The sequence below is a fragment of the Lactuca virosa genome, chromosome 2, assembly GCF_052849685.1.
Source record: "Lactuca virosa cultivar CGN04683 chromosome 2, Lactuca_virosa_CGN04683_v6, whole genome shotgun sequence".
Taxonomy (NCBI): Eukaryota; Viridiplantae; Streptophyta; class Magnoliopsida; order Asterales; family Asteraceae; genus Lactuca; species Lactuca virosa.
The window spans coordinates 96,854,795-96,876,447 of NC_136427.1; the positions used below are offsets into that span (position 1 = coordinate 96,854,795).

At 35.8% G+C, this 21,653-nt stretch overlaps 2 protein-coding genes across 2 annotated transcripts; both read right to left on the bottom strand.

The window, feature by feature from the left end:
* Nucleotides 1-3,748: 3,748 nt before the first annotated feature.
* LOC145159319 (diphthamide biosynthesis protein 3-like) lies at nt 3,749-5,642 on the bottom strand. Its single transcript, XM_079078261.1, has 2 exons — nt 5,469-5,642; nt 3,749-4,301 (listed from the first exon to the last, which is right to left on the bottom strand). The coding sequence occupies exon 2, from the start codon at nt 4,262-4,264 to the stop codon at nt 4,010-4,012; it is 255 nt and encodes an 84-aa protein (XP_078934387.1). The 5' UTR covers nt 4,265-4,301; nt 5,469-5,642; the 3' UTR covers nt 3,749-4,009.
* A 14,347-nt stretch (nt 5,643-19,989) lies between these two features.
* LOC145157624 (putative F-box protein At1g67623) lies at nt 19,990-20,862 on the bottom strand. The gene is made up of 4 exons (XM_079076649.1): nt 20,723-20,862; nt 20,480-20,636; nt 20,212-20,386; nt 19,990-20,012 (listed from the first exon to the last, which is right to left on the bottom strand). Exons 1-4 carry the CDS (start codon nt 20,860-20,862, stop codon nt 19,990-19,992), a joined length of 495 nt encoding a protein of 164 aa, XP_078932775.1.
* Between the last annotated feature and the right edge of the window lie 791 nt (nt 20,863-21,653).

The following is a 21,653-nucleotide window of genomic DNA, read 5'->3' on the forward strand; positions in this document are numbered from 1 at the left end:
ACTTTTCTTAGAATTTACAAGTAGGTCTAGAAGAAAATATGATTTTTTATGATGTTTGAATAAGTTTCAAGTCATATAGAAATGCATAAAATTATCTTTGTTTTCTTTTTGTATTTTATTTATAAGATTGAAATTAATTATGATGTCATGGATTATCGGATTTTAGGGTTAGTCGGGCCGGTTGAACCATCAAATTGACATGGTGACGGGTTTTATGCCTGACCCGTTTTCAAAACATTGATTTAAATGAAAATATACAAGAACACAGACAAATATAAATTTACATTCAAATTATTACTTTGTTTCCTGAGAATACGATTTAAGCATAAGAATTTATGTATCTATGTGTATATTTGTAAGACATAGAGAAGTGAAATAATGTTATTAGTGTCTAATAGTTATTAATTAAAAAATATGTTCTTATAAACTTTATGTAACAAATGAATATTACTATGTTACAACATTTTTTTAATATAATTAAATAACGTATCAAAATGTTATTTTTTATTAACATAAAAATGTAAAAGCTAAGACAAAAAAATAAATTACCTTGGATATAAAAAATTTAAATTTAATTATATTTTTTATGTTTTTTATTTATAAGAAACATATTTATTAAAAAATATGTTGTTTTTAATAGACCTTATAAATTCTTTTCAAAATAGGATTTCCAAAGATATGTACAAAATCTTAAAAAAATGGATACTTTAGTATCTTTAATTTATATAAAATGACATACTTTCATTTTGAGTATCTCTACGTTAATTGTTAAATGAAATCTAATTAAAAGTGGCAATTGTTAACCGTAATTGACAAATCCTTGTGAAAGTTAGTTGAAAATGATAATTGTTAACTTAAATAAATAAATTCCTACTTTTTAACTCAAACATCAATTTAACTTCTACATTTAACTTAAAATAAAAATAAAAATGCATTGTTAATTTTCGTAAGGTCAATATGGTTTTCGTCCCCCCCCCAAATAAAAAAAAATAAAAAATAATAATAATTGCCGAAACAAATTATTAGTCGTCCGCTGCATTGCGCAAATGGTTGATTAACAACTTCGTTTTGCAAAAGTAATCATATGAGACAAACCATCGATGACTAATAGATAGACGGTGGAGGTGGTTAAGCTTACATATATGGTCCAAATGGTTATCGCTCCCAAAAGAAATTAATTTTCGAAACAAAGTATTTTCCGCTCGCCGCATTACGTGGGTAGACGACTATTCTTATATATTCTTATTATTTTTGTGTGAATGGGCCTTGAACCGTTTTTTATGAGTTATTTGATGTGAGTATCATTTCATAAATATCGTAAACTTGGATTATATTGTATTAAATATGTATTTTCCTTGGAACATAACATTTTTATAAAAGAAACTTATTGTTGAAAGAAATTATTCGTCGCCGTCGCTTTGCGTGGGTACACCACTAGTAATTCATATATAGAGGTAGAGGTAATTCGAGATGTTCTTAAAAATAATTGGAAGTCTGCAACAAAGTGTCAAAACGGTTGCTTGAGAACATATGACAAAAGTCAAAATGGATACCCAAACATTCTAAACTTACAATACGAAATTAAAACTGGATCTAATTTCAAAAAAGCACTTCAAACATGATTTGTAATTAAGACGATAAAACTCGAAGAAATAAAAAAATGAATAAACAGATTGTCCTAATCCCAATTTTACTCGAACCATAACTTGGTTTACATGTTTTTTTTTTAAGATTGTTAAATATTTACAACATTAGAAAAATATAAATTCATTTTTCCTTCTAACTACTAAAAGACAAAAAATAAACTACTAATTTTACTTTATTTAGTTTCAAACTAAATGACAGGAAACAAGATACTTTGTTTTTTTTTTATTGTTATTATTATCATGAGTTCATTACGTTGTTTTTAGGCAGAGCTGACAAAAATTGACCCAATCCATCAACCCAACCCGAACCCAACCCAAAATTAGCAGGTTGGGTTGAGATTTTCAACCCATTTATGTTAAATGGGTCAACCCGTCTAACCCATTTAATTAAATAGGTTGGGTCGGGTAAAAATTATCAACCCGTTTTCAACCCACCAACCCATTTAACTTTAATTTATATTAAATTTAATAATTATTTAAATATTATCATGTATTAATCTAAGTATTACTTTATAAATTATAATATTTGTATTATTATTTATGTTTTAAAAAAATGGAATCCTAATTCCTACCTTTTTTCTTGGCACCGACAACACTAGTTACTCTAAAAAATCACTTAGAAATTACATATCTTTAGTTGTATTTGAACAATTTCTTTGGATATGTGAATTGTGATTGTGCTTTTGTCATACTTTGAAATTTTATTTAAGTCTATAACTAATTTAAATGGTGTAATGTTTAGTTAATTTATCTATTTATTTTTATTTTAAATGGATCAATCCAAATTTAACCAATTTATTTAATAGGTTGGGTTGGGAATTACATAAACGGGTCAACCCGGTGACAACCAATTTATCTGAAAGGTTGGGTTGGGTTGGAAATATCAACCCATTTAAATAAACAGGTTGAGTTGGCTTGAAATTTTCAACCCCATTAATAAATGGGTTGAACCCAAACCCAACCCAGGTCGACCCATTGCCACCTCTACTTTTAAGCAATAACTAAAAGATTAAGATGAGCGATTTTGATGATAGAGATTAGAGGACATTTCTCTAATTATGCAATTTATTAATTTCTTGGCTTTAGATAGGTTACATATTAATTACTATCTCTATTATGTACACTAGGTGTAAGACCCATGTATTATATGAGTTAATTAAAAAAAATAAATATTTAAGAACTTTGGATTTATAAAAAAATAAAAAAAATAATGAATTATTAAAATTTATTTTTTTATCTTTTAAATTTAAATAGACAAACAAAATAAACTAATGAGCTTTAATTTGGAATTTTAAAATAAGAAGGTAAGTCCATTAATAAAAATTTTATTACTACATTTATTGTAATTATTATATTAAAGTATTATTTGGAATTTATTAAAATAGAAAACCCCATAAAATGACATGTGGAAATAAAAATTAATTCAAAATAACAAAAAAAATGATATTTGGCAAATTGAATGAGAGTATTACATGTGGCAAAAAAAACCTTCATTTATTAGAGTAGATTTAATTAATGTCTCACAGTTCCTCCTGTCCTACCCCCTCCTTACGACCATCTTCCTCCACCTTTTTTGCGCTACAAAACCTTCTGGCTTTCGATGAAGATTAGATTTTGGTGTTGAAAATACATATTTCATTTGATAAAAAAGAATCAAAGACTTCCAGTTGAAACTGTTTGCTAAAAACCAGGTTCTGTTTTGATTTCTTTTATCTCCATAAGTAAGTGAACTCTCACATCTCTAACAAACTAACATGTACTCCTTTATTTATAGACGTTCATAATGTTTCTGAACCTTAGTTCAAGTTATGTTGAATTGATTTTTGCTGCTCGTATATGAAATTCTTCATTTTATACTCAAGTGATTAGATTACTTGTTGTTTATCTATCCTAAGATTTCCCTCTTTTTGATAGGACACATGCTCCTCAAAATCATCCATATTTTCTCTCACATGTTATTTCTTCATGTTGCCTCATCAATCCTCTAAAGAAAATTAATTAAGCAACTATCAACACCTGATGGTAATCATAATGCTTTCTCTATTGGATTGGATTAATGCATGTCTGTAGAATATATTAGCTTTCAAAATATATCAAACACATAAACAGAAAATCATATCCTAATCTGATTGATGTACTCAGTTTCATCCAGTTGTCTATAAATCTATCGACATAACTAACTAGCTTACAGTTAACTCAATCAAATCATACGAATTACAAACGCCCAAATCCAAACACCAAGAAATTAATAATGATTGTAACCCTAGGTTAACATACAAACAATACTCGATCAAAATCTCAATTTGATACTTGATACAATAGGGATAGGGGAAAACAATATTTATGACATGAATTTTCTTTCTTCAAGCGACAACTACTGGTTGTTGCTTCACGGGTTCGATATTTGTTTTTGATTTCTGATTGGTGAATTCTAAATCTTGCATGTTGTATATGACAGTGATGTAAAGAGAGCAACTAGGACACCTGGCGATTTCTTCACCAATCTTCAAGTCCTCTTTTGTGATCTGAAACAAGTCTCCACAAGGACAAGGATACGTGAATGCCTTAAGCTCCTCGTTCCATTCCATATCTTCAATCTCCACATCATCGTAGGACATCGTCTTTAATCAACTCAACACAAAATCTTTGATTTCACTGGATATTGAAAATCGTTTGTGGTTAGGGTTTTGGAGGTCACAGAAGGAACCGGGACGTTGTTTTATAGACCCGAAGAGTTTATTTTTACAAAATGGGGAACAAAACTGTGTTTTTTCTGGTTTATATCCAATGTACGAACTTTTTCACCTTGGCTTAGAGGCTGTTTGGAGGGATCTAAATTTTTAAGAGGTCTGGATTTCTTTCTAAGAGGGTCTGAATTTTAAAGATCTGAATTTGTAACATGTTGTTTTGTTGGAATATCTGAATTGTTGTGCTGAATTATGAAAATGATCATTTTACCCTTATATATTATTTTTTGTTGAATTAAATATTTCTGTTTTATAAAATAACCAACTGTTTTTTAAAATAATCAAACCAACTTCTTGAATAACTATAAAAAAAATATAAACACCTAACATCCAAATTAAACATAAATCAAAAAAGAACAAATCAACAATATAGTTCAGCAAATAAACACAAACTCAGCAAACATATTTTAGCTATACACACATATACATTTCAAAAATCAACAAAATCAGCAACTTCATCAACTTACATTTCAGAAATCAACCCACTAAACAAAATGAACAGAAAGTCAGCAATAAATCAGCAAAAATAACAAATAAATACCAATTATAAATGAAGAAAAACTAAACTCAAAGTGAGGTTATAATTTGGTGGAACGACATTTAAGGTTAAGAGCAGAAAAATATGAACAGAAAATCTGCAACAAATCAGCCTAATCTCTAATTGGTTTTAACATATACAAAATTTTCCATCATCAATTCAACCCATCTTCCCCATCACGGAATATTTATCATTTTGTTTGATTGAAACCAGAATACATGAATAAAGAAACAACAAACGCAGAGGCAAAGAAAAACGGGAAAATTCAGATAATACATATCGATGGAAAATTCAGATGGAAAATTCAGGGAACCAAAAAATTCAAAAAAGCTAATAAACCATTAAACCTATATCCAATTAAAATCAAATAATACGTATCGATTGAAAATTCAGAAAATTCAAGAACCAAAAAATTAATCTAACAGATACCAGAAAACAAGGAAAAGAAAGAAGATGAAAGCAGCACAAAAAAAAAAATCGACTGCAAGGAACCAAAAAAAAAGACAAGGACATTAGACAGCAGGAACAAACACGAACCTTAGCTGTGGGGTCCAAGGTCTCCGGTGTTGCTGTGGGCTGCGACGATCTCCGGCAGGTGGGGAGGAGATGCTAACGGCGACGAGCAGGGGAAGGCTCGCTTGAGGAGACAACGACAGGAGCAGCAATCGATGGCGTTAAATCTGTTGTGTATAAGGTTATTAGGTTAAATGGGTACAATTACTTTTAAACGGTGAAATAAAGAGTTTTTGATAAGCAAATATTTGACTTATCAAAATGATTTTTATGATAGGTTTCAAACAGTTCTTTTTTTTTTTTCCTAAATGTCCTGGCCAAAAACTATTTTTAACGTATATCGGTATGAAACCCATGATAAGTTAAAAGTATTTTTTTTTAACTTAGCCAAACATCTTCTTAATTTTAAGAAATTAGCAAACATTTTCATCAAATGTGAAGGTGAAGTCACCGATTTCAACAATGAACTATCGATATCAACATAAATAGCGTTGATTTCATCACTTAAAAATGAAATACATACCAAAAGAAGCGTAGAGCTTTGATGTGTGACGGTGGCGGCTCTGGTGGTGCAAGGGTGTCGAAGATGCAGAGGCAAAAGAGATGAGGCTTGGTGTTCTACGAACGGGAGAGGAGAGACGAGGGTAAAGTTAGGGCAAAAAAACGAGTTTTTTTTTCTTTTCAGATGCGGTTACATGTCTTACCGAATAAGATGATAGTTTCATATTCAGATAGAAAAATAAGATCTAAACCAACGCTTTGAATCTAAAAGATTTAAAGCTACCTCTTATTAAGAGGCATTAAGATCTTACCAAGCATGACATTAATATTTTGTTTTAGGAAAATTGACATTTTAACCCTATAAACTTTAGGTTTTGTTTTAAAAATTGTTTTATGTTTTATTTTATTTTATTTTTTTAATTATTTTAATTATTTTTATTTTTTTGTATTTTAGGGGCTTAAAGTCCAATTTTACTGATAAAATTGGTAACATACTTATGATAATAACATCCATTGCCATGTAGGCGGGTTTCATCCAACTGGACAAAGAAAAATATCAAACCTCAAAATCAAAATAATGAAAAGTTCACCTTTACAAACCTCCATAACTAAATAAAAAAATTGTTTATTGCTTCATTAGTTCTTCATGATAACTCTTCTTCTTCTGTTAGTTCTTTTTTCTTTTTTCTTGTTTTTATTTTATTTAATCTTTGAGACAAATCGTCGAACACCTCGAACAGGGTTTCAAAATGTTGGGTCATCTTCCGTGACTTTAACTCCAAACCAAATCTTTCCAACAATGGATACTTAAAAAAGAGGAAATATGTATGTGTTTAATTCATCTATTGCTCACATGTGCAGCCCATGTAATCTCCGGGAACTTCGATCATGCTAATCTCATCATGGCTCAAAATCAAATATCCCACCTCGCTTCTTGATGTTGCCATAACATGTCACAAAGTGCAAAATGGTTGAACTGTTATTGAGCTTGAATGCATTAATATATATATATATATATATATATATATATATATATATATATATATATATATATATATATATATATATATATATATATAGTAACATCCCGACTCCCAGTTACGAAATTTTAAGGATTTTTGTACAACACACAACACCTACTCGACGAGTTGGAGGCCCCAACTCGTCGTGTAGAAACTAATAAGGCCGCATGGTTTTGGAACCAACTCGACGAGTTGGAGGACCCCAACTCGATGAGTTGAGGTTGTGCATGAAAACCCTAATTTTTAGGGTTTGCACCCTATTTGAAGGATCTTAAGTCCCTTCACCAGCCTCCCTTGCCACCTTATCATCCAGAAAAACCCTAGTTCGAGCCTTATACCTTCTTGAGTGTGTGTGAGAGCTTTGAAGAGTGATTTTGGTGTGGTTGTGAAGGAACTTGGAGCTTAAAGAGGTTGGAGCAAAGGGAGAAGCAGTAGATCCGACATCTATACTGTTTTGGCAACCACCTTGAGGTATAAAGTTGATACCTTGACCTTTTATTGTTTAGATCTCTTCTTATGAAAGTATATGGTCATTTTTGGGGTATAATGGAGTCATTCTCGGATTTGGGCTTGTCAAGAGGATGTGGTGTCAAATCTGGACACCTCTAGGCCTCCATGGATATAAACTTTCCCACTTTATCTAGTCTTGGCCCTCCTCCATTCCCTAAACTTCTTATTAAGCTTAGTTTTGGCGTTTTAATCCCTTTAATGCTTTGCATGCATGTAAAGTTAGCAACTTTACGTGGTATATTAGTCCTAAGAGGTTAGATCTGTAGTTTGGAGCCTTGGAGTCGACTGAAAAGGGCTGAACACATTAAGACAGGAAAACTCGACGAGTTGGATAGGGTTTACCCGCCTTCTGGATACTGAGTGGACTCGACGAGTGGGTAAGATGACTCGACGAGTTGATTAGGGTTTTCCCGGTCTTCTGAACACTAAAGAAATCGATGAGTTACTCAGGTAGCTCGACGATTTGTCTCGAGCGTTTCACAATCTTCTGAGTTATGAAGGAACTCGACGAGTCAGTAGGTGAACTCGACGAGTTGGGTCAACATGGACTGTTGACCTTGACTGCTGACTTTGAATTTGACCATGGTTGACCAAGCTTGACTTCTGAGGGTATTTTGGTAATTTGGGATGTTAATGGAATTAGTCATATGGTGGTTACAGGCAATTGAGTTTGGAGCTGTGAGTTGGGATTCGATTTTATCGGTTCAACACTACTTGTGAGGTGAGTTTTTCTCACTATACTCAAGGGTCGAAGGCATGAAGGCCGGCCCTTTGGATTGATATCCTGCTTTATGATTAGTGTGATATGTTAGATCGGTATCCTAGTAGATAGGATGTTTCTATCTGGTTATGATCGGTTAGATCAGTATCTTGATAGATAGGATATTGCTATGCTTAGTGATCTGTAGATCGGTTTGACTGTCTTTATACTGTTATGTGATTATCTGATATATGTGCACATGATTGATTGGTGGTTGAGGCTTTTCTGCTTTGTGCGAGAGCCAACAGATCAGGGCATTCAAACCCGATGGTTGTGGACCGAGAGTATTCCATCCCGAGGATGATTGGACTCATAGTATGTGGGCATTCCAACCCAATGGTTGTGGGCCGAAGGTATACCATCCCGAGGATGATTGGACCCATAGTATGTTGGCATTCCAACCCGATGGTTGATTGGGCCCATAGTATGATGTTATTATATGTGTGTTATTTGTTGTGCAGGTATTTTGGGGGAAAACTCACTAAGCTTCGGGCTTACAGTTTTGGATTTTGTTTCAGGTACTTTAGATGATCGCGGGAAGGCGAAGGCTTGATCGTGCACTTCCTCACATTTCATGATTTTATTTCTTGGATTCTATGTGTTGAAGATTAAGTGTTGCGTCATTGGGCCTATTATTTTGAAGTCCATTTTGTATAAACGAGTTGGGCCTGTCCACTCGTATTTACTGCTAGGGTTATAGTATATAAGGTGCATGCATGCTACGTATTTTAGTTACCTCTTAGAATTATCTTCGTAACCCTACTTTACGCCTCTACAGAAGCAATTCTTCATCGAGTTCTTCTGAGGCGTGACTATTAATCATTCAGCACCTATTTGATCATATCATGTTCTTGTTTACCTGCTTTAATCTATTCAATCATAAAGGATTTATTCCTATCGATTGGTATCAGAGCAGGAGACTGTGTACTTAATACACATCTCTTCTGTTTGAAGAAATTATTAGGGTTTCCGCAAATATTGGATCTGTTAAGAGCCGTCATTGATCTGTTGACGTAACTCTGTGATCTCTATATTAACCTAATAAGTGTTTACAGTTTGATTAATTGCAGGTATTAAAAGATTTTTCATCATGCAGATAGATGATTCAAACATCAAATCCTTGAATATCTCAAGCAGCATCGGATCAACAACCAAAATCCCGATTCTTTTTCCTCAAGAATATGAAGTCTGGGCAATGCACTTTGAAGATTATGTTGTAGGTTCAGAAGATAATGGTTATCTGATTTGGGAAGCAATCACTCTAGGTCAGTTCATTCACACAGAAACCAAAAGAACGATCAAAACCCAGAAAGAATACAACCAACTGCGTCTTGACGTGAAGGACGTGCCTCAAGATGAAAAAGACAAACTCTTAAGCAACATTAAAGCAATGAGGATCATCAGATTCGCTTTGCAAGAATATACCTTTCGTCTTGTAAGTTCATGTGACACAGCGAAGGCCATATGGGATAGGTTGAGAGAGCTCTATTCCACAGACGCAGATCTAGAACACTCGACTCAAACACTCTTGCTATCCGAGTTTGGCGAGTTCGTTCAAAAGCCTGAAGAAACTCTGAGTGTCACTTTCAATCGATATAATCATATTCTCAGTAAGATGACGAAGCACGGGATTGGACGTGAGGTGATTGAGCAAAAGGTCACGTTCATGAACGGATTAAGATCAGAATGGAAGGCAGTGGTGTCAACTGTTAAAGCACACGAACAGTTCAAGAACTATATTCTTGTGAAGCTTGTAGGAATTCTGAAGGCGCGAGAGAGTGAAGTAACGAAAGAAGCAAAGGTGGTGTCTGGGATGGGGTCTTTAGCCTTGGTTGCGAAAGGCAAGACTGTTATTGATGACGGATCTGATTCAGATCATTCTGAGTTCGAGCTCTCAAACGAAGATTTCGCTTTAATGGTGTCTAACCCTAAGCGATTTGCTAGGAAGAAGTTTCCCTCAAGCAAAAATAGGAACTGGCAGGGAAGCTATAACTCAGAGAAAGTGAAAGAGGAGAACAAAAGTGGTTCTCAGAAAGAGGAAGAGAAGAAGGAGAAAAAGGTTGTTGGTGACTCCGGATACGATTGCAATTATTCTTGTAACACTCGTGTTTCTAGCCTAGGCATTAATATTAAGGTGATAGTCTAGGTTAACCTTTGTAACTCATTTTGAAGAAATGAAAAAGGAATTATGTGAATTTTATGTGTTTTATGTGTTTTATGCTTAATTACTAGGAGTTAATTAATTAAGAATAAAAATGAGCGTCAAAAATTAAATTTTAGATAAAGCCGATATCTATTAAGAAAGTTGTAGTGGTCGTGACAAGGATTACGGATATATAAAGAATGCCGAAATCCGAGTTATAACGAAGAAGTTATGACCTGTCGAAGTTTCACGACAAAACCGGCTCGGTGCTGAATGTCGTAAAAAGTGAGTTTTCGATAAACTACTTTTTAGCCTTAGTGATCTAAACGAAAATCGTAGTGTTCGTTAAACCGAGAAGTTCGATAAAAAGAACGCCCAAATCTGACTTCGTATGAGGAAGTTATGATTTTTCAAAGTTTCAGCTTAGCAGTAGACAGCTAAGAACGCGAATTTTAGATCGAGTGATTTTTAGCCGATACGACCTAAACGAGAATCGAAGGTCTCGTAAATAGTAGCACAACGGTAAAAAGTCTGACGAAAACGGACGTCGGATGAAGAAGTTATGAGTTTTTAACGGATTTCCTGTCCCGGTCTGTTAAAAATAATAATATAAAAATTAAAGTCAAAATTAGCCGACGAAGTCTAAACGGAAGTTGTAGAGCGTAATTTTACCTACGCGTGCATATAAAGAACGTCAAAAACGGAGCTCGTATGCGAAAGTTATGGATTTTAGAAGTTTTTGCACAAAAACCGAGAAAATTCGCATAATCACGAGTTGCCACGTCACCCTCGCCTCGCATGTGCAACGTGTCCGAAATGGTGAGTCATGCGAAGCCACGTGTCAGATTCTGATTTGACCGAAGGGAGGCCCAATCCGAACCTCGCACGCCACGACTCCGAGCCTCGCACATGGACTGCGAGTCCGCGGTCCAATCAGCAACCGCCACCGAGGCCCTCGTACGTGCTGCCATCTGCGCACCCTCGCCTGCGGACCCCACCACCAGAACCGACTTCGGACCAGTAGACCTCGGTCCAGTAGGAGGCTGCCAGCAAGCCTTCGCAGGTGCGAGCCTTCCCCTGCGAACTCCGGATCAGCGACGCGTGGCCTCTTCTCAGCGGTTGGATCAGGAGCTTCGGCCCCTATAAATAGGGGGGTGCGAGATCTCCCGGGGGTATTTTGAAAACTTGTCATTTTTAGCCCCTTTCTCCATATTTCTTTCATATTATCATCCCCCGAAGCCCCGGTATCAATTATAAGCCCCGGAATACGCCACGAAGTGCCCGTGAAGCCCGGAAAATTTATCTTTTCGGTTTCGAAGCCCGACTTTTGCAGAGCCCGGTTTCTCAATAAAACTCCCAGTTTTATTAGAAACGAACGTTTTAGGAAACGAATTGCTGCCCGATTATCATCAAATCATGTGAGTGTGTAGTTACTTTCAATTTACACATAGATATGAAATATTTACCTTAAAATACGTGTTATGTGTAAATATGTTAATTGTTTATTTGAGGTGACTGTTGAATTGATGTTTTATAAAAGTTTTAAACTGTATATGTATTTTATCTACAAATATGTTGGGTAGAACATGGGTAGACAAAATAGTCGGTGGGTGTTAAAAATGATGAGAGGCCTCGGTGTCGGTGTTGTTGTTGGTGTTATCGTTGTAGTCGTCTAGCGGAGTATAGATGACGATCACGAACCTTTCTAGACAGTCCAGTGGTACACTAGCAAGTTCGCAACTTGTAGGTGTTGATGAACTAAATGTTCATTGGTGTACTCCAATCCCCCTCATGGTTGCCTTTAGGACATGTATGGCTGAGGAGTACCCTTAGCAGCAGTGTCCAACTTGATGATATTCCTTAGGCTAAGTCCCTTGTGTTAGGTGTTTAGGGACGTAAAGTGAGGACAACGGGAATGGGTAATCAGGGTTATTGTTGATTGGTGAACTTAATATGTTATTATTATTGTGGGTTGAAAACCCTATATGCTCACCAGGCTCCCAAGCCTGACCCACTTAGCTTTTTATGATTACAGGTAGTGGACCCTGAGCATAGTCGGAGGACGATAAGAGATTTTTGATTATAGGCCAGTAGTTGTAAATAACTGTTGAAAGGCTTATAGTGTCTTGTTTATGCTTTTGATCTGTATCGGAACATGACATCCCGAGTTTTGATATATATATATATATATATATATATATATATATATATATATATATATATATATATATATATACCTTTTTAAAGAAGGGGTTTGATAAACTTTTATCATATGTTGTTTGGGGACCAATTCCGCAACATCTTTTGAAAAGATTTCTCTGATTTTATTTTAAAAAGAATTAAATCGGTCTTTTCTAGCCGAGAAATTAGGGGATGTCACAGTTGGTATCAGAGCATTAGTTTAAGCGAACTAAGAAATATCCTACGATTTCTAGACTTAAACTTAGAATGCTAAGTGATGATTGTGAGGTGAGTGTGTACCATATTTTAGACATGAGCACTAGTTTATTTTAGGAAAGGTGCCTAAAATGCCTTTATGTGCTAAATGCTATATGTTGCCATATATGCCATTATTTGTTCGGATCTATGGTCTGTTGCCGACCGGATCTGGAAACCTTATGTGTGTGGGATTCTAAGCGTATGATTACGGGATTAGAACTAACATGTAAACGTTTCGGAGTGATAAGGGAATTGACATGTCTAACAAGGATAAAGACCTAAATTCGCCTTATTCGGTATATAGATTGTAATGGCAAGAACTCGAAGTGGAGCGGGAAATGCAAACCAACAACCTCAACCCCAAGTGGTGGAACAGGTGCCTATAGTAGGAGCTGCACCAGAACCCATCACTATGGCTGGAGTACGAACTATGATTCAGACCATGTTGGCTGATCAGAGGGAGGAGTTGAGGCAAATGTTGCTGAACAACAGGGATGAACCTTCAGTTCCTGTTGAACAACGTGAACTAAATGACGATCGATCTGAAGAAGGGAACAACAGCAGATCGGTTGGTCATAGTGAACCGCTTGTGGTTGGGAGGAATAACCACGAGGGTAGAGTGGAGAGAAATGGGTGCAAGTATAAGGACTTTATGACTTGCAAGCCATCGACCTTCACTGGAAAAGAAGATCCTGTCGGAGTAATGGACTGGATCTCGGAAATGGAGTTGGCTTTCATGACTTGTGATTGCCAAGGCAAGTTACAAACTACCTTTGCAGTACGTCAGTTCAGGGGTAGTGCTGCTCGTTGGTGGAACACATTGGGGAAAACCTTAAGCCCTAATGAGCCACTGCAAATGACTTGGGCAGAGTTCTTGGTGCACTTTAAGCGCAAGTACTGCTCGGCCCAAAACGTACTTGAGTTAGAAAACCAATTTCTAACGTTGCAGAAGGGGAGTATGACTGTTGACGAGTATACGAATAACTTCACAGACAAAATGGAGTTTGCTTTGCGTATTGTCCCAGATGAGCTGGCGAAAATTGACAGGTACGCAAAGGGACTTCCATGGGAGTATGCGGTGCCAGTACGTCAGGCACTTACTTTGGAGGCAGCTATATGGGCTGCCAAGTCTGTTGAAGATATGATCAAGGGGAGAGCCGCGAACAAGGTTGAAGTTGGCGAAAAGAGAAAGTTTGAAGGAACGTCAGGTTCCAATAAAAAGAAAAAATTCTCGAAGTCTGGTTCGAGAAAATTCAGAGGAGGAGCCGAAGCCAAATGGTGTGACAGGTGCAAGAAGAAACATGCTGGGAAGTGTAGCGTGGAAATCACTTGTTACAAGTGTAGAAAGCCAGGGCATTATGCCAATAATTGCACTTTCACTAATAAGGTTTGTCATGGGTGCCATGAAGAAGGGCATATTTTGAGGGATTGCCCGAAGAAGAAGGACGCAGCGAAACCCAATCTGCCACCAAAGCCAAAGGCGAGAGCCTTTCAGATGACACTCGAAGCTGCGAAAGAAGAAGTCGATGTCACTTCAGGTACCTTTCTCGTAAACGAATTGCCTGCCCAAATTTTATTTGATTCTGGAGCAAATTACTCATTTATATCGCATGAATTTGGTAGAAAACTAGCTTTGCCTGTTGATAGACTAGTTAATGCTTTATTAGTCGAAATTGCTAGTGGCAAGTTTGTACCTGTTAGCCATCGTATGAAAAACATCATCATTGACTTGGACGGGAATAAGTTCCACGAGGAATTATTGCCTATCGAGTTAAATGGATTCGACATAGTTTTAGGAATGGATTGGCTTAGTGCCAATGATGCCGAAATAATGTGTAGGAAGAAGATAGTTAAAGTAAACCCGCAAGGGAAAGAGTCGTTTATGGTGTATGGAGACAAACACAGAGTAAATTCTGGAATCATTTCCCTAATGAAAGCTAGAAAGTGTTTGGCCAAGGGGTGTACATCATATTTAGCGTTGGTGATCGATGCTCAGAAGGAAAAGAAGGAGGTGCAGGATATTCCGGTGGTGTGTGATTATCCGGAAGTCTTTCCCGAAGATCTTCCCGGATTGCCCCCTGATCGACAAGTGGATTTCCATATCGACTTGTTACCAGGAACGACGCCGATAGCCAAAGCACCTTATCGATTAGCGCCAACCGAAATGAAAGAACTTATGACACAACTTCAGGAGTTATTGGACAAAGGTTTCATTCGACCTAGTTCATCACCCTGGGGAGCCCCTGTGTTATTTGTAAAGAAGAAAGACGGGAGCATGAGAATGTACATCGATTACAGAGAGCTGAATAAAGCGACGATAAAGAACAAGTACCCGTTGCCGAGGATCGATGACTTGTTCAGAACAAGATATGGACACTATGAATTTTTGGTTATGTCGTTCGGATTAACCAATGCCCCAACAGCTTTCATGGATTTGATGAACAGGGTTTGTAAACCATACCTTGATAAATCCGTGATAGTATTCATAGACGATATCTTGATCTATTCGAAAAGCAAGCAGGAGTATGAGAAGCATCTGCGTGAAGTGCTAGAAGTTCTGAAAAAGGAGAAGCTGTACGCAAAGTTCTCCAAATGTGAATTTTGGATTCAAGAAGTCCAATTTTTGGGTCATGTGGTTAACCAAGATGGAATAATGGTTGACCCAGCAAAGATTGAAGCTGTGATGAAGTGGGAACAACCAAAAAGTCCCACGGAGATTCGAAGCTTTTTAGGATTATCCGGATATTATCGCCGATTTCTTCGATTGCTACTCCATTAACAGCTTTGACCCACAAAGGAGCTACTTATGCTTGGAATGAGAAGCATAAGGAAGCCTTTGAGAAGTTAAAGAAGAGATTGTGTGAAGCACCGATTCTTTCGTTACCTGAAGGAGTTGATGACTTTGCAGTCTATAGTGATGCCTCTGGAGTTGGGTTAGGATGTGTTCTGACCCAAAGGGATAAAGTGATAGCGTATGCATCGAGGCAGTTGAAAGAGCATGAAAAGAACTACCCAACTCATGATCTGGAGTTGGCAGCGGTAGTATTTGCCTTAAAGATATGGAGGCATTATCTTTATGGTACTAAGTGTAAACTTTTCACTGATCATAAGAGTCTTCAATATCTCTTTAATCAGAAGGAATTGAACATGAGGCAGCGGCGCTGGCTAGAACTACTCAAGGACTACGACTGTGAGATACTTTACCACCCTGGTAAAGCAAATTTTGTTGCTGATGCTCTCAGTCGGAAGGTAAATCTTGAAAAGAGAAGGCCAAGAGCGCTGATGATTGAAGTTGTCTCTACAATTGCGGAATTGCGCTGAAGATTTTTGATTATAGGCCAGTAGTTGTAAATAACTGTTAAAAGGCTTATAATGTCTTGTTTATGCTTTTGATCTGTATCGGAACATGACATCCCGAGTTTTGATATATATATATGGGAAATATATACCTTTTTAAAGAAGGATTTTGATAAACTTTTATCATATGTTGTTTGGGGACCAATTCCGCAACATCTTTTGAAAAGATTTCTCTGATTTTATTTTAAAAAGCATAAATTAAATCGGTCTTTTCTGGCCGAGAAATTAGGGGATGTCACAATTGTCATGGTAAAAACCATCTTGCAAAGGAGTGCATGTTGCGAAGGAAGAATGAAAAGAATGAAGGAGAGGATGAGGAGGCCTATCACATGCGAAAGCTGGAAGAGATTAGGAAGAAGAAATATAATGATAATTCTATGCCTGCTTTTGTTGTACATGAAAACTTGGCTCAAGGTGAGTTCGGAGGATTGGAAGTCTGGTCGACAGACTCAGAGAATGAAGAAGTACGCAAGCCCACACATGGAAGGGCGTTTGTTACGAAAGAATAGAATTCGCAGTACTCGGGAAGATGTTTGATGGTGACTGAAGAAGGATCGCAGGAGAATGCAAGTGGGAGTGGAAGGAGCGAAGATAGCTGTTTCGCGACAAGGCCTGTTTCAGAACAGATCAACGAATGCGAACAACTGATCAATAAGGTAAATTCCATTCTTGAATCACTTAATATTCCTGTATCTAGATACGAAACATAACTTAACGATCTAAAATTCACCTTTTCAAATGTAAGCGATAGTTTAAAGCGAACCCGACTATCAAACTCTAACCTAACCGATCAATTGAGCAGGGCAACATCCAAGAGTGAGGAGAGGCGTATGTGGATCCAGAAGGTTGAGTCAGATTTGTCTAAGTCTAGGGACGAATCTATTTATTTGCAGAGAGATATTTAATGCTTTTAAAAAAGCGAAACATTTTTTGTTTAATTGCAAAAAGGCGTTATTTTAATATTACTCAACTGCACCTTGATTGTGAAATCAGTAAGAAAATCCATAAAATGATTTTGCCATTTCTAGAATTAAAGGAAGACGAAATAGACGCAGATTGTTACAATTGCAAATCTATTGTTTCGTCTGAAGAAACTTCTGATTCATACAAAGTCGGACTTGAACGTATTGAAAATTATATTTAGTCCAAGGACCACAAAAACATGTTGAAACAACTTTTGGATGAAAATTATAAAAAACAGATCAAATCTGATACTGTGCAAAAATTTGATTCATTGAATGCCAATTTGAGTTTAGAAAATAAATTAAATGTTGAAAACACTTCTAAATTCGATGAGGATAGTGATATGAGTGACATTTCTGTAGAGGATGTGGTTGACTGCTCAGAGTTTGTTAAAATTGAATCTCAACCTGCGAAAGCTCTTATTTCTGAAAATTCTGTTGAGTTCTCAAGAGTTGTTCAAAACAAACCTGAAATTTTGAAAGTAAAAGCAACTGTTTTTCCAAAAGTTCAAACAACGCCAAATCAAGTTTTTAAATGATGGGTTTTTAGCATTCTAACACTCCTATGGTGTACATGAAACCCTAGAAACCTTGGATCTATGTTTGACTAAGATACATGCAAATAATTATTTTTCCAAGGTTCTTATCCTAACTAGCATGGCATGGGGTACTTGAATCAAATAAAACTAGTAGAATTACTTACCTTGTAGTAGTAGTTGATTGCTTGGAGTTTGAGAGCCTAGCACCAATAATGTGGATGCCTCAAATGGAAGTCACAAATCACCACAAACTTGGAAACTTGAGAGAATAGTCACAAACTTCTTGAAATCGGCCCTCTTAGTTTACTCACCACAACTCGTGTGATTTCAAGAACGAAAGCCTCCTTTATATAGTGTGGTGGATTAGGGTTACATTCATGTAAACCCTAATACCCATGTCTTTTCATTTCCATGAGATCCATGGGTTAAAGCTCCATGGAGTATCCATGGACTTTCCATGCAAGCCTAGCCCATTCCAAATAAGCATTAGCCCACACTATATAAATACAAGAGCCCATATTTAATTAGTCATACTTTCGATCTCTAAATTAATTCTAAATTAATTATAGATCAACACTAATTAAATAATATGATTTTATATTAATATATTAGAACTTATAATATATTAATAAATAATAACTTATACTATTCTCAAAAGATTATCCGTAAATTGTTCGGGTGAAGTGCAACCCAAATGGACCGTGCCGGGTCGGGTCAAGTACATACCAAATATAGTTATGGACTTAGACACTATATCCAACATTAAAGTCAATGGGATAACCGAAAATCAAACCGTCGAGCTGAAGACCATTGTCGACGAAGACAACAAAGACGGATGTGATGAACACTTCTGGTCAGTTCCCATAGATAATGCTGACGAAACCGTTGGTCTATCTGAAATAACTTCTTGGAAAGTTAAAGGGAGATACGTGGCTGAACCCTTAAATAATCACTCAGCATTTGCAAAAGGTAGACCAAGTGGTACCAAGGAGGTTCGCAGTGAACCTAACCCCGTGAAGAGCGAACCCGAAGTGAGAATAGCGAATCCAAAGGTGAACATCCACAAGTCATCAAAGCAACTTGCTGATAAAAAATGACAAATGAATGACAAATGATGTTTATTGATAATTACCAAAGTCTTGCAGAGACGATGTCTTTCGCAGATTCTGACCCTAATACTACAAATATTCGACTCAAAAGCTCCAGTGGGAGATCATCTAACGAAAGGCGACTTCTAGTATTCGAGATTCTACTTACAAAATACACATTGGAGTAGTTGATTTCAATTTCTTTTTTTTTAAAATTAAGCGTAAATATGAAAGATAGTGTAACAGGGTATGGAAAAAAACTTACTTTATGCTGATTTGGTCGAGAGGAGTACAGGAGTCTCTATTATCGGAGAAAATCGTTTTTGAGAATGATTATTCTAAGTCGATTTGGGGGTTTGACTGTTTGTATACAGATTTATTGTCCGAAAAAGTTGAGATGTTATGAATGGTTGAAGAACTGGAACGCCGGCGTGACGTCAGATGTATGATGGCGCCTTAACAATTTAGAGTGCAGAAAGACCAAATTGCCCTTGAAATCATTCAAAATATGTGAATACTAAGGGTATTTGTGTCAAAACACATATTAAAATATTATAGCCTTTTATAGCTAGGTAATATTGGACTTTTGATTGTTAAAATGAAAAAGACAAAAATAACATATATATATCATAATCCATAATGTAATACATTTATATTAACATTTCACCAAATTACTAGTATATATTCATGTACTAATATACATATTAAAAGTGGAAAAAGATTTTAATAGTAAACTTATTTACATTAGATTTTAGACACAATACTTTTCTTTTGTTGCCACTTTTAGTCCCTATCTTTATAGTAACTTTTTTTACTTTGATTTCAGCCACAATACTTTTTCTTTGTTGCCACTTTTAGTCCATATGTTTATTCCTTTACAATTTTACCCTATGAAAAGCATGAGTACTCCACTAGTTGATATTAAACCAAATTACCAAGTCCAAAATAAAATACATGTTTGTTTATGCCTTTACAAATGTATTTTATATGTATTTAATACTAGGAAAGAACAAACATTTGCTACATACAACTATAATCACAATACAATATAAACACTAATATTAAAAGGCCAAAATACATTATTCAAATTTCAAACATTATTTAAACATCATTCAAACATCATTCCAAACTTTAACTCTTTTAGTCCCTTATATTAAACCAAAAGAATCTACATAACATTAATTGTCATAATATGAAAGTACATATCAACAAACTACTCATAAATTATACCAAACTCCCTAGAAAACCTAACAAAACAAGCATCCCATAAACAAATGTCACACATAAACACCCATTTGTATCCATTCACAAAAGCGTCTGACACACTACCTACAGACTTATGCAATGCATAAGATCTATCGAAGCCATGGAAGTGTACATGTTTTATCCCCTCCCTATTTAAGTGGAGATGAACCTTAGAACAAGTTGCTTTAAGATTCCACTTACCTTTAGCTCTGCGGTAAGCATTGTTCAACATGTCCAAAGCTTCGTGCTTCCTATGTCTCCCTTCAGCCATCAACATCATTCCCAAAACAAATGTTGAATCCAAATGTCCCAATGCAGATGCTTCTTCAAGCATCGTTTTCCCTTCATGTTCAGCTTCTAAGAAAAATAACTTCATCTGAAAAAAAACATTAAACACATAATTTCTAGTTAAAGTTATGGAAAACAAGTAACAGATTAATTACTACTATGCATATATACAACAACGTACCAATCCATTCTTGAATAGAATATTTGGGTTTCTCATCTCTATGCATTTATTGACAACTGTATGTTTCTGGTCAGAGAAAACACGAAATCGTAATCCATCTAACTCCATATGTTTATACACTTCATCCGTTTTTCCTACCTCGTTGAAAAATCTGCAACTGCAAACGAAACACAATATTCGCTCGATAATGTAAAGACAACTCAAATACACTTGTGAAATAGAATGATCAAAGGCAAAACTTACACACTCTTCATCCTGAAAGCCTCGACTGCTGAAATTTTTGCCAAGTCGATTATTATTTTCTCCATCACTTCAAATGGCATGTCTGATAGCGATTTCGTTTGATTTCTTGATTGAATCTTAGATGAAGTACTGACTTCCATAATAATAAACATTCACTAAGATAACGATTTTGCGAAATTGATTTTAGGGTTTTTTGTCTGTCGGAATTTTTAAGTTGGGGATGTTTCAAAGTGACTGAATTTCAGAATGAAGAACTGAAACAACGTGTTTCGTCGGAAAACATTATGGCGCCTAGAAGATGTTCCATTACAAAATGACCAAATTATCATAATACATACAATGACTCGTATTTAATTAGTAAGGGTAGTTTTGTAAAAACTCATATTTAAAAGAAAAATCAATTTCTATTTTAATTAATCAAGGTTGTAAAAATAGCTCGTCGGTAGCTCGGCGGTTAACTGGCGATAAGCGATTAATCAGACTCAGCAGGGATTAATCGGGGACCCTTAATAATTAATAAAATTGTTTAAAAAATTAATATTTCCTACAAAATTAAGTATTTGAAAATTTTACATTTTAATACACAACCGGCACAAATGATATATGTTGACCAATGGCCCATATGTCCTCCATATGTCAACCATGGACACCATAAGCAACAACCATGTTGACCAATGGCCCATATGTCAACCATGGACACCATAAGCAACAACCATGTTGACCAATGACCCATATGTCATCAATATGTCAACCATGGACACCTTAAGCAACTACCATGTTGACCAATGACCCATATGTCAACCATGGACACCATAAGCAACTACCATGTTGACCAATAGCCCATATGTTAACCATGGACACCATAAGCAACAACCATGTTGACCAATGGCCCATATGTTAACCATGGACACCATAAGCAACAACCATGTTG

What these genes read in the sequence shown, in the direction of transcription:
- LOC145159319 (XM_079078261.1), bottom strand. Translation starts at nt 4,264, where the DNA reads ATGTCCTACGATGATGTGGAGATTGAAGATATGGAATGGAACGAGGAG.
- LOC145157624 (XM_079076649.1), bottom strand. Translation starts at nt 20,862, where the DNA reads ATGGAAGTCAGTACTTCATCTAAGATTCAATCAAGAAATCAAACGAAA. An exon ending in GCTTTCAGGATGAAGAGTGT is followed by an intron (nt 20,637 to 20,722) that starts GTAAGTTTTGCC and finishes TTTCGTTTGCAG; the next exon opens with TTGCAGATTTTTCAACGAGG. An exon ending in TGCTTACCGCAGAGCTAAAG is followed by an intron (nt 20,013 to 20,211) that starts GTAAGTGGAATC and finishes TTGTTTTGTTAG; the next exon opens with GTTTTCTAGGGAGTTTGGTA.